General features: G+C 43.2%; 1 protein-coding gene across 6 annotated transcripts in view; it reads left to right on the top strand.

Annotated features, from left to right (window-relative positions):
• Positions 1 to 13112, top strand: part of garnl3 (GTPase activating Rap/RanGAP domain like 3) — a 224577-nt gene that overhangs the window by 144310 nt on the left and 67155 nt on the right. For all 6 annotated transcript variants that reach the window (XM_061908276.1, XM_061908271.1, XM_061908273.1 and 3 more), the window contains 4 exons: positions 6700 to 6774; positions 7898 to 7997; positions 8467 to 8585; positions 8893 to 8957. In XM_061908276.1, the coding sequence (XP_061764260.1) occupies positions 6700 to 6774; positions 7898 to 7997; positions 8467 to 8585; positions 8893 to 8957 (359 nt within the window). The remainder of the gene's footprint in view (positions 1 to 6699; positions 6775 to 7897; positions 7998 to 8466; positions 8586 to 8892; positions 8958 to 13112) is intronic.

Below are 13112 nucleotides of genomic sequence, written 5' to 3'. Positions count from 1 at the left end.
GATCTCGTCCACCCCTGGGGCCTTGCCCCCGAGGAGCTTTTTAACTACCTCAGCGACCTCAGCCCCAGAAATAGGAGAGTCCACCACAGATTCCCCAGGCACTGCTTCCTCATAGGAAGACGTGTTGGTGGGATTGAGGAGGTCTTCGAAGTATTCCTTCCACCTGTCCACAACATCCGCAGTCGAGGTCAGCAGAACACCATCCGCACCATACACGGTGTTGATAGTGCACTGCTTCCCCTTCCTGAGGCGGCGGATGGTGGTCCAGAATCGCTTCGAAGCCGTCCGGAAGTCGTTTTCCATAGCTTCCCCGAACTCTTCCCATGTCCGAGTTTTTGCCTCCGCGACCGCTGAAGCTGCACACCGCTTGGCCTGTCGGTACCTGTCCACTGCCTCCGGAGTCCTATGAGCCAAAAGGACCCGATAGGACTCCTTCTTCAGCTTGACGGCATCCCTCACCGCTGGTGTCCACCAAGGGGTTTTAGGATTGCCGCCCCGACAGGCACCAACTACCTTGCGACCACAGCTCCGATCTGCCGCCTCGACAATAGAGGTGCGGAACATGGTCCACTCGGACTCAATGTCCAGCACCTCCCTCGTGACATGTTCAAAGTTCTTCCGGAGGTGGGAATTGAAACTTTGTCTGACAGGAGACTCTGCCAGACGTTCCCAGCAGACCCTCACAATGCGTTTGGGCCTCCCAGGTCTGTCCGGCACCCTCCCCCACCATCGCAGCCAACTCACCACCAGGTGGTGATCGGTAGAAAGCTCCGCCCCTCTCTTCACCCGAGTGTCCATAACATGAGGCCGCAAATCCGATGACACAACTACAAAGTCGATCATGGAACTACGGCCTAGGGTGTCCTGGTGCCAAGTGCACATATGGACACCCTTATGTTTGAACATGGTGTTTGTTATGGACAAACTGTGGCGAGCACAAAAGTCCAATAACAAAACACCACTTGGGTTCAGATCCGGGCGGCCATTCTTCCCAATCACGCCTCTCCAGGTTTCACTGTCGTTGCCAACGTGAGCGTTGTAGTCTCCCAGTAGGACAAGGGAATCACCCGGGGGAGCACTTTCCAGTACTCCCTCGAGCGTTCCCAAAAAGGGTGGGTACTCTGAACTGCCGTTTGGTGCATAAGCACAAACAACAGTCAGGACCCGTCCCCCCACCCGAAGGCGGAGGGAGGCTACCCTTGCGTCCACCGGGTTGAACTCCAACGTACAGGCTTTGAGCCGGGGGGAAACAAGAATTGCCACCCCAGCCCGTCGCCTCTCACTGCCGGCAACGCCAGAGTGGAAGAGGGTCCAATCCCTCTCGAGAGAAGTGGTTCCAGAGCCCTTGCTGTGCGTCGAAGTGAGTCCGACTATATCCAGCCGGAATTTCTCGACTTCGCGCACTAGCTCAGGCTCTTTCCCCCCCAGTGACGTGACGTTCCACGTCCCAAGAGCTAGCTTCTGTAGCCGAGGATCGGACCACCAAGTGCCCTGCCTTCGGCTGTCGCCCAGCTCACAATGCACCCGACCTCTATGGCCCCTGCTATGGGTGGTGAGCCCATTGGAGGGGTGACCCACGTTGCCTCTTCGGGCTGTGCCCGGCCGGGCCCCATGGGAACAGGCCCGGCCACCAGGCGCTCGCCATCGTGCCCCACCTCCGGGCCTGGCTCCAGAGGGGGGCCCCGGTGACCCGCGTCCGGGCGAGGGAAATCTGGGTCCATGATGTTTCTTCTTCATAAAGGTCTTCGAGCTGCTCTTTGTCTGATCCCTCACCTAGAACCTGTTTGCCTTGGGAGACCCTACCAGGGGGCTTTATGCCCCCGGACAACATAGCTCCTAGGATCATTGGGACACGCAAACTCCTCTACCACGATAAGGTTGCAGCTCAGAGAGGAGTAAGCCCCAAGCACCAAAATAAAAATTAAAAAAGATAGCATATACTGAATTACGCATGTTTAACAGGAATCATTTGTCAAGTAGCAAAATGTTTGACACTAAGGCTGGGGTGTCAAACTCATTTTAGATCGGGGGCCACATGGAGAAAAATCTACCCCCAAGTGTGCCGGACTGGTAAAATCAAAGCCCAATACCTTAAAAATAAAGAAAAATTCAGATTGTTTTCTTTGTTTAAAAATAGAACAAGTTCATTCTGAAAATGTACAAATCATAAAATTGTTTGGGGTTTTATACACTTACATGTTGAGGTTAATAGTTTTCTATCTTTATTTGTCCTTGTTTATACCTTCTAAGTAAATTATGTGATAATGTTGAATCACTCAACTCATTAGTGTTCATTTTTTAATCTATCGAGATAAAAAAATGATCTCAAAATCAAATTACAGTATGTTATTTGTGTAGTTTGCTAATTATCCTCGACTGGTGCACTAACATCATGTGGTTTATTTTTTTTACATATGTAGCATAATCTACAAAGAATTGCTATTGCAACATCTTGTGAACACATTTACAACAGCAGTTTCTTTTATTCAAAAATGTTGGCTCATTTTTATACTTGGCAAACTCATCACGCGGCCAGGAACAAACCTGTTTGCGGGCCTGATGCAGCCCGCAGATCGTACGTTTGACACCCCTGAACTAAGTTGTACATCCAGAGTTTGAAAAAAAAAAGCCAGCATGCTAATATTACAAACTCCGTTTCCATATGAGTTGGGAAATTGTGTTAGATGTAAATATAAACGGTATACAATGATTTGCAAATCATTTTCAACCCATATTCAGTTGAATATGCTACAAAGACAACATATGTGATGTTCAAACTGATATAAACATTTATTTTTTTTTGCAAATAATCATTGCGTTTAGAATTTGATGCCAGCAACACGTGACAAAGTAGTTGGGAAAGGTGGCAATAAACACTTATAAAGTTGAGGAATGCTCATCAAACACTTATATGGAACATCCCACAGGTGTGCAAGGTAATTGGGAACAGTTGGGTGCCATGATAGGGTATAAAAGCAGCTTCCATGAAATGCCAAGTAATTCACAAACAAGGATGGGGTGAGGGTCACCAATTGGTAAGCAAATTGTCAAACAGTTTTAGAACAACATTTCTCAACGAGCTATTGCAAGGAATTCAGGGATTTTACCATCTACGGTCTGTAAATTCATCAAAAGGTTCAGAGAATCTGGAGAAATCACTGCACGTAAGCGATGAAATTACGGACGTTTGATCACGCAGGCGGTACTGCATCAAAAAAACCGACATCAGTGTGTAAAGGATATCACCACGTGGGCTTAGGAACACTTCATAACACCGCTGTCAGTGACTACAGTTGGTCGCTACATCTGTAAGTGCAAGTTAAAACACTAGTATGCAAAGCCAAACCCATTTATCAACAACACCATGAAACTCCGCCGGCTTGGCTGGGCCCGAGCTTACCTAAGTAGTCCACATTTAAAATTATATTTGAAAACAAATATAACAAAGAGGGAAATAACTATTTGGATTGTTATAGACGCAAAGTTCAAAAGCCAGCATCTGTGATGGTATGGGGGTGTGTTAGTGCCCAAGGCATGGGTAATTTACACATCTGTGAAGGCACCATTAATGCTGAAAGGTCCATACAGGTTTTGGAACAACATATGTTGTCATCCAAGCAACGTTATCATGGACGCCCCTGCTCATTTCAGCAAGACAATTCCAAACCACGTGTTACAACAGCGTGGCTTCGTCGTAAAAGAGTGCGGGTACTTTCCTGGCCCGCCTGCAGTTCAGACCTGTGTCCCATTGTAAATGTGTGGCACATTAAGAAGCGTAAAATACGACAGCAGAGACCCCGGACTGTTGAACGACTGAAGCTCTACATAAAACAAGAATGGGAAAGAATTCCACTTTCAAAGCTTCAACAATTAGTTTCCTCAGTTTCCAAACGTTTATTGAGTGTTTTTAAAAGAAAAGGTGATGTAACACATTGGTGAACATGCCCTTTCCCAACTACTTTGGCACGTGTTGCAGCCATGAAATTCTAAGCTAAATATTATTTGCAAAAAAAAATAAAGTTTATGAGTTTGAACATTAAATATATTTTCTTTGTAGTGCATTCAATTGAATATGGGTTGAAAAAGATTTGCAAATCATTGTATTCCGTTTATATCACCAGCCTGAATGATTACCGACCAGTGGCCCCTCACTACGGTAATCATGAAGTGCTTCGAGAGGCTGGTTCTCCAGCACATCAAGGACCATATCCCTCCAGACTTAGGCCCCCACCAGTTCGCATACCGGGTGAACAGATTTTACAAAAATGTGCATGTTTTTCTTTCTTTTTTTTCCAAATATCAGTTCAGGCCCCGGCAAGTACTATTTTCTGAACAATACTCCCCCTACTAAGTACACACTTGTACAATGACATAAGTATTGCATTAGAGCATGGGTGTCAAACTCTGGCCCGCGGGCCAAAGTTGGCCCGCCAAGTAATTTCATTTGGCCCTTGAGGCACTATCATATTAACATTAGAGCTAGCCCGCCCGTATAATACAGTAGCGGTGCCACTGTAACGTTGCATTCACCATTAATCTACTTGTCAACCCTCCCAATTTCCCTTGAGTTTCATCTATATTGATGATGTACTTTATGGGCACACACACACACACACACACACACACACACACACACACACACACACACACTCTATTTTGGCTGCAAGACATACTTAGTCAACAGCCATACAGATCATCCTGACGGTGGCCATATAAAAATTTTTGATACTGTTACAAATATGCGCCACACTGTGAACCTACACCAAACAAGAATGGCAAACACATTTTGGGAGAACATCCGCACCTTAACACAACATAAACACAACAGAACAAATACCCAGAACCCTTCCGGGACTCGACAATATACACCCCCCCCCCCCCCAGCTACCACCAACCCCCCACCCCACCCCACCCCACCCACCTCAATCCCGCTGCGTGCGCCCCCCATCTCCCGAATTCGGAGGGCTCAAGTTTGGCAAGTGTGCTATTACTACAAATCCCATAATGCTCTGCGGCTGTTTTGGCGCGCCAGCCATGCTCTCTCCTCTGGGTCAGTAGCGATCCGCGCCACTCTTCGGCTGAAAGCTAGCCGGCTCACCCCGCCTCCCCGTGCCTCTCTCCCAGACGTGTTGCGGCCTCATTCTACAACTGTCAGTGTCACTGTGTTATCCCTACCAAAAATGGCGAAAAGGAAGATTTCTGGACAAGTGGGAGACACAATATCTGTTTATATATGTAAAAGACAGACCTGTTTGTCTCGTTTGTGGAGCCAACGTGTCGGTAACTAAGGAGTACAACATTAGGCGACACCATGAAACGAAACACCAGGACAAGTACAAGGACCTGGACACGACTCAAAGGAGCCAGAAAATAGAGGAGATGAAAAGAGGTTTGCTTTCACAACAGTATATGTTTTGTGTGTAAATGTGTATCTGTAGTGTTAAACATGTCACACAAAATGGTTGATGGTTGATTATATGACCGAAATAAACTTATTTCATTCATTCATTGCTTGTTCCATATTCAGTGTTAAAGCAAATCAGTGTAGCAAACAGAGCAACAATTAACGTTTTATTCATGCGCTTTCTCTTGCTACTTCAAGGCTTGAATGTTTGATTCAATCATTATTATTTTATTTTCAAATGTATTAGCCTGTGAAAAAAACTTATTTTGATATATACCTCACAAGGCTGCACATTTTTATTTAAATTGTATTTGATATGCCATTGATATGTTTTAATTATTATTTGAAACTCGATTTTGCATGTCACTATAAAGTTATATAAGCCTTGCTTGTTCAATATTCAATGCAAAACTTGTTTGGGTTCCTATTAAAAGGTTAATTTTTTCAACCTTGGCCCGAAAGGGAATAAGCGGTAGAAAATGGATGGATGGATGGATGACCTGCGGTTTTGTTCAGTTTTACATTTTGGCCCACTCTGTATTTGAGTTTGACACCCCTGCATTAGAGGCACGACACCATACCCTGACACAACCTCCAAAGGTAGAAAATTTGCAGGTCAACTTGGCCCTCCCGCTCTTTGTCTGTGTCATTTTATAGAGCTGCCACACAGATGACAGGCGGTAAATGAGGGCTAAAAGGCTCTTTGGTTTTTGGACTTGCCCCCTTTTAAAACAAAAAAACCCCTCTCAGTTGGATTTTGATTGGCAGGTGAGATAATATGCTGTCAAATTCCAAACGATGAAGGAGGCAGCACGTTGACTTTCAATGGTGTTGTCCGTCTTTCAAGATCGTCATTGAGAAACGAGTAAAAGGCGAACGTCATTATGAGGAGAAAAACGCGTCGCTGTCTTTGTTGTGTCCGGGGAGACACGCTGATGCATGTCAAGCAGCTTCCCATGTGCACTCAAGGACTTGCATGTCACCCCTATGTCACATTGCCACTTGGGACAGACCATCTGTTGCAGCTCTTTCCATCACGCGTGTGACATGTCGCCTTTGTTCAGCACGCTGCACATCTTCACAATGACCTGTCTGACAGGAAAAAGCAGTCAGAATTCAGAGAGGTCGGCGAGGGGAAGCGACTCGGCTATCAGTTGCCTGGTGACCAAACATAGGCTATAATTGTGGGGGGGGGATGTGCCATATTTTCCTCCTTTGCTTCCTCCGGTGTATTTGCGAGCCTTCCCATTACGACTGTTTGTGTCTAACGTGAAGCATGTTGCCCACTTCCACAGCTGATAAGCAGTGATGCAGATGGGGCCATTCAGAGGGCGGGACGCTTCAGGGTGGAGAATGGCTCCACAGATGAGGTACAAGCAACATATACTTTTTCATACACTCTGAATGTGCAACCATTCACTGTTTTTCAAGGCACAACATCTACTTAGTTGGGCATACTTTTCCACTGGCAAACTCAGGTACTACTTGGTCCTATGAGAAACTATTTCTACTAGTTGAGAATCAGGGTTCACATGCACCAGGCCTTGGCCAGTTGCCTTTGCTTCTTCTTTTAGCCTTAGTTTGTCACCTTTGCCTTTTCCTTTTTACCTTAGCACTAGCGTGTCACCTATTATTTTCCTTTTTACCTTAGCTTTAGCTTGTCACCTTTGCGTTTTTTCTTTTTCCATGGCCTTATTTATCGTCAGCCTTAATTAGCTTCTTACCTTTGCGTTTTCCTTTTACCAGTCTTAGCCTAAGTCTGTTACCCTTGCATTTTCCTTTTGCCTTAGCCTTATTCTTAGTCTGAGCTTGTTTCCTTTGTGTTTTCCTTTTACCTTAACCTTGGTTTAACCTTAGCCTAATCCTGTTACTGTTGCGTGTTCCTTTTGCCTTAGTCTTATCCTTAGCTTGTTACCTTTGCATTTTCCTTTTGCCTTAACCTTGGCCTGTTACCTTTTTGTTTCATTTTGTCTTAATCTTAGCCTGTTACCTTTGCGTTTTATTTTGCCTCAGCCGTTGCCTGTTGCCATTGCTTTTTGCTTTTTTCTCAGCTTCAACTTTAGCCTGTTATATTTGCGTTTTCCTTTTGCCTTAGTCTTAGCAATAATCCTTAACTTGTTATCATTGTGTTTTCCTTTTGCCAAAGCCTCAGCCCAATGCCTTTGATTTAAATTTTTGTCTTAGCCTGTTTACCATTACGTAGCCTGTTGCCTTAGCCTGTATTTCAATTTGTGCAGGTCATAATTTGATATAATATGCTGTGCACTTATTTCCATAGAGCACGTATTTAAGATTTCTTCTCCAATAGACTAGCAAATTTGCGGTTACTATTCCAAAGTTGAAAGCCGCTAACCAGGAGAAATGGATCTAAGTTTACCAAGTATTGTGCAGTGGAAAAGTATCAGTATTAGACTGGGTGTCCCGCGTTATCATAAAAATAGTATTTTTTCCCAAATGATGACAGTGTGTTTGTTTCTGGTGTGTAATAAACAGACTTTGGACCACACCCCTGGTACCTGGAGGAGAACTGACGTCCATCTGGAGAATCCCGAGTACCACACCAGATGGTTTTTTAAATACTTTCTGGGAAAAGGTCAGTGTAGCTGTGTTTAAACTCTTGAATCCAAAGACGTCTGCACATAATCGGCAGGGAAAAGTCAGTCGGGAGCAACAGAGTCCCTTACGCCAGCCAGGGCCAAGCCAACTCTGGCAGAAACTTGGCTGGCTTCTGTTTGGACTGCAGCTGAGCCATCTGCGTCTCACGGCCTGAACAAAGCTGACTAAATTGTGCAACACGACGTATTAGCAAGCCTTTACCATCAGTCGAGGCAGCCAATCACATCAATTACTTATTTGGCTTTAGGAGACAAAACAGTTGTACTCAACAGATAAACCAGGATTATCAATACAGGAGGATTCCCATCGTCAATTTGGATATCCGTTACATGCTGATGTTGCCTTATTAGCCAAATATATGTGAGGTTGAACCCACCTTCACACTTTTGGGTTTGATCCTAAATTGCCAGAAACCGTCTGTATTCACACTATCTGCTCCCCTTCAGTCCATCAGAACTATGTGGGCACGGATGCAGAGAAAAACCCCTTCTACCTGTCAGTGGTGCTCTCAGACCAGAACAACCAGCGAGTGCCGCAGTATCGAGCCATCCTGTGGAGAAAAACGGTGAATTCAGTCGATGAATGCCCTGACCTGTAGTGCTCCTTGGGTGTCTTCACAAGCACCCTTTAGTGCTTTTGTGCACATGTTCCCCTGTGGAACGTATTTTTCTTCATCAAAGATTTGTTTTTGGGTCACCACCATGCATATAGGTGTGCGTGAGATGAATCAGCTTTTAGTCCCTGCATCTAAATATGGCCTTCATTAACTTAGTTACCTCAGCTTGTATTGTCTTGTTTATCAGCACTACATCTGATGTGTCGCAACAAAAGGAATAACAAATGATTATTCTCGTGTGTTGTTGTGTGCACAGGGGACCTTGAAGATCAGCCTCCCCTACAGCCCGACAAAAACAATATCAGTCAAGTCCATCCTGAGGTGGGAAAAAGCTAATTTTTTAAAATGTGTTTCTCTACAGGAAATAGAGATAAACTCTTCCAGGGTCAAACTGTGGCCATCATCATATTTTTATTAAAGAAATCCTATTCTGCAGAGGTGTGGACTCGAGTCACATGACTTGGACTCGAGTCAGACTCGAGTCATGAATTTGATGACTTTAGACTCGACTTGACAAAATGTAAAAAGATTTGCGTCTCGACTTGGACTTCAACATCAATGACTTGTGACTTGACTTGGACTGGAGCCTTTTGACTTGACATGACTTGCTACTTTCCCCAAAACCCAACGATTAAAAAGTTATTCAGGAGCGCTCCGTATCTGTCCGTGTCTGTCAGCGTGTGTGCAATGACAGCGTGTGCGCTACCTGTCAGAACAACAGCCAATCAAATTACATCCACGTTATTTTCGTCACACAGCATTCAGCCAATCAAATTGCAGGAAAAGCAACGAAAAAGCTCTCAAACAACACGCCAGTGAGGAAAAGTTATGCCAAAAATTGTTTTGTTCAGGTATAAAAACTATGACTCGGTCAACAAAAAACGAATTGCCGTATGCAAAGCCTGCGGTTCGTTCGAAGATTACAGACAGAGACGCAACAACTTCCAACATCGTTCGACATTTGAAGTTGCACAATGAAGGGTAACTTTTGAATGCAAGCTAACGTTTATTGGCCGAGTAACGTAACTTTTATTTGCTGTGTAGTTAAATCAGTGAGGCTGTAAACTCACTGCTAACGTTAGAACCACAGACATCTTATAAGTAGACGCAGCATCGAGCTCTACTGCCTATTGCCGCTGGCGTGACGCGGGGCCGCCATCTTGGAGTGGTGATCTGCTCCACTCAGGGCAATTCATTTGTCAGGAGCAATGAACTGTTAGCACATTTAATTCATATTACCTCACTGAATACCACTGATATTCACGCGCTTTTTTGTCATACGTGTAACTATGATAAAGGACACATTTTTTGGCGTGTTCATAGTTTGCTTAAAAATAATAGAATATTCTTATATGCTATAAATAACCAGACGTCCAAGATCAAAACTGGGAATAATAATCCCAGAGAAGGGGAAAAAACGGTCAGCTATATCTTAGTTGAAGAAACAATATGATTAGGTTATATGTACATGCATATATCCTACATAAACAATGTATGAATACATTAGATATCTATATAGCTTATAGACTGTATTTCTGTTGCTGCAACAGCAGAGTTTATTCTGTCTTGACACTTTGTTTTAATATTTTATATTACATTCTTCCCTTAAATGATCATGTTTACAGTGATTGTTTTAAATGTATTTTTCATGTATGTTGCTTTGGATAAAAGTGTCTGCCAACTTAAACATAAACGTATATAAACACCTGAAAGTCTTCATATCAGCTAAAACCACCAATCTGTTTCACTGGATTCAGAATAACAGCAAATTCTGTCTTACCCAACAAAGTTAGTATTTGAATATTGTTACTAGAAGACTTATTCTTGATTACAGTTATACTGTTACGACAGTATTGTCTTATACTTTGCCTAAAATGAGAATGCATCATAATCAGTGGCGGCTGGTTAATTTTCCATAGGGCCGTGAATTCTTAAAAGTACAACCCTGTTCATTGTTATTTTCATGTATTTGTTATGTTTTTCATGTGTACACACACATAAACACACATACAGTATGAGATGAGATAAGGTAAAAACAGGATAGAAACTGCTGTGCAACAAGTTCCAATGCTATATGCCATGGAAATACAATGTTAACACCTTTGTGCAACTAAGTACATTCGTACTTGTTTTTCCAAATGTGTTCATTCTGTAAAGGAATGAGTTAAATGTTTAAAATAACTGATTAATAGTACTATTATGAAGTGCAATGTCAGCACATTTTTTTTATAATACTGTAAATACATACAGCGTTTTAAAAGCATACATAATCTGTGTAAATGTATTAGTCTGTGGTTAAAAGGACTTGAAATGACTCGAAACTCAAAATGCAGGACTTGGGACTTGACTTGAGACTTGCCTGTCTTGACTTGGGACTTGACTCGGGACTTGCCTGTCTTGACTTGGGACTTGACTTGGGACTTGCCTGTCTTGACTTGGGACTTGACTCGAGGTCAAAGACTTGGGACTTACTTGTGACTTGCAAAACAATGACTTGGTGCCACCTCTGCTATCCTGTATATCTTATGTACAGTCGTGGTCAAAAGTTTACATACACTTGTAAAGAACATAATGTCATGGCTGTCTTGAGTTTTCAATACATTCTACAACTCTTTTTTTTTTTTTTTCATAATATAGTGATTGAAGCACATACTTGTTGGTCACAAAAAACATTCATGAATTTGGTTCTTTTGTGAATTTATTATGGGTCTATTGAAAATGTGACAAAATCTGCTGGGTAAAAGTATAATGCAATGTTAATATTTGGTTAAATGTTCCTTGGCATGTTTCTCACTGCAGTAAGGCGCTTTTGGTAGCCATCCACAAGCTTTTGGCAAACTTCTGGGTGAATTTTTCACCACTATCCATCCATCCATTTCTACCGCGTATTCCCTTGTGGGGTCGCGGGGGGCACTGGCGCCTATCTCAGCTACAATCGGGCGGAAGGTGGGGTACACCCTGGACAAGTCGCCACCTCATCGCAGGGCCAACACAGATAGACAGACAACATTCACACTCACATTCACACACTACGGCCAATTTTAGTGTTGCCAATCAACCTATCCCCAGGTGCATGTTTTTGGAGGTGGGAGGAAGCCGGAGTACCCGGAGGGAACCCACGCATTCACGGGGAGAACATGCAAACTCCACACAGAAAGATCCCGAGCCTGGATTTGAACCCAGGACTGCAATATTCTTAACAAAATTGGTGCAGTTCAGCTAAATTTGTTGGTTTTCTGAAATGGACTTGTTTCCTCAGCATTGTCCACACGTTTATGTCAGGACCTTGGAAAGGCCGTCCTAAAACCTTAGTTTGAGCCTAATTTAGCCATTCCCTTACCACTTTTGACGTGTGTTTGGGGTCATTGTCCTGTTGGAACACCAAACTGCGCCCAAGACCCAACCTCTGGGCTGAGGATTTTAGGTTGTCCTGAAGAATTTGGAGGAAATCCTCCTTTTTCATTGTCTCATTTACTCTCTGTGAAGCACCAGTTCCATTGGCAGCAAAACAGGCCCAGAGCATAATACTACCAACACCATGCTTGATGGTAAGATGGTGTTCCTGATATTAAAGGCCTCACCTTTTCTCCTCCAAACATGTTGCTGGGTATTGGGGCCAAACAGCTAAATTTTTGTTTCATCTGACATCACATGGACAAAGATAAGACCTTCTGGAGGAAAGTTCTGTGGTCAGGTGGTCAACCTAAAATCATCAGCCCGGAGGTTGCGTCTTGGGCGCAGTTGAATGTTCCAACAGAACAATGACCCTAAACACACGTCAAAAGTGACAAAGGAATGGCTAAATCAGGCTAGAATTTAGGTCTTAGAATGACCTTCCCAAAGCCCTGACTTAAACGTGTGGACAATGCTGAAGAAACAAGTTCATGTCAGAAAACAAATTTAGCTGAACTGCACAAATTTTGTCAAGACAAGTGGTCAGAATTTCAACCAGAAGCTTGTGGATGGCTACTTAAAGCGCCTTATTGCAGTGAAACTTGCCAAGGGACATGTAACCAAATATTAACATTGCTTTATGTATACTTGTGACCCAGCAGATTTGGTTACATTTTCAGTAGACTCATAATAAATTAATTAAAACAACAAACTTCATGAATGTTTTTTGTGACCAACAAGTATGTGCTCCAATCACTCTATCACAAAAAAAAAAAGAGTTGTAGAAATTATTGGAAACTTAAGACAGCCATGACATTATGTTCTTTACAAGTGTATGTAAACTTTTGACCACGACTGTATATGTTTAAATGTTACTCCTGCTTTTCAATATGGGAAATTGTACTAACATGAAATTCTTTCTTTCGACTGGAAGATTTTTCATTTTCTGGGCGCTAAATACCTACATATTGCCACTTTATTCGAGAACAATGTGCAGGTCAATGTCAGATTCTCCAATTGTTATCCATGTATATCCAATATCCAATTATTTGCTGATAACGAGTGGAACGTACCGTATTTTCC

Source organism: Nerophis ophidion, linkage group LG08 (genome assembly GCF_033978795.1).
Source record: "Nerophis ophidion isolate RoL-2023_Sa linkage group LG08, RoL_Noph_v1.0, whole genome shotgun sequence".
Lineage (NCBI taxonomy): Eukaryota > Metazoa > Chordata > Actinopteri > Syngnathiformes > Syngnathidae > Nerophis > Nerophis ophidion.
Note: the sequence above shows the minus strand (reverse complement) of the source record. Positions and strands in the feature narration are given on the sequence as shown.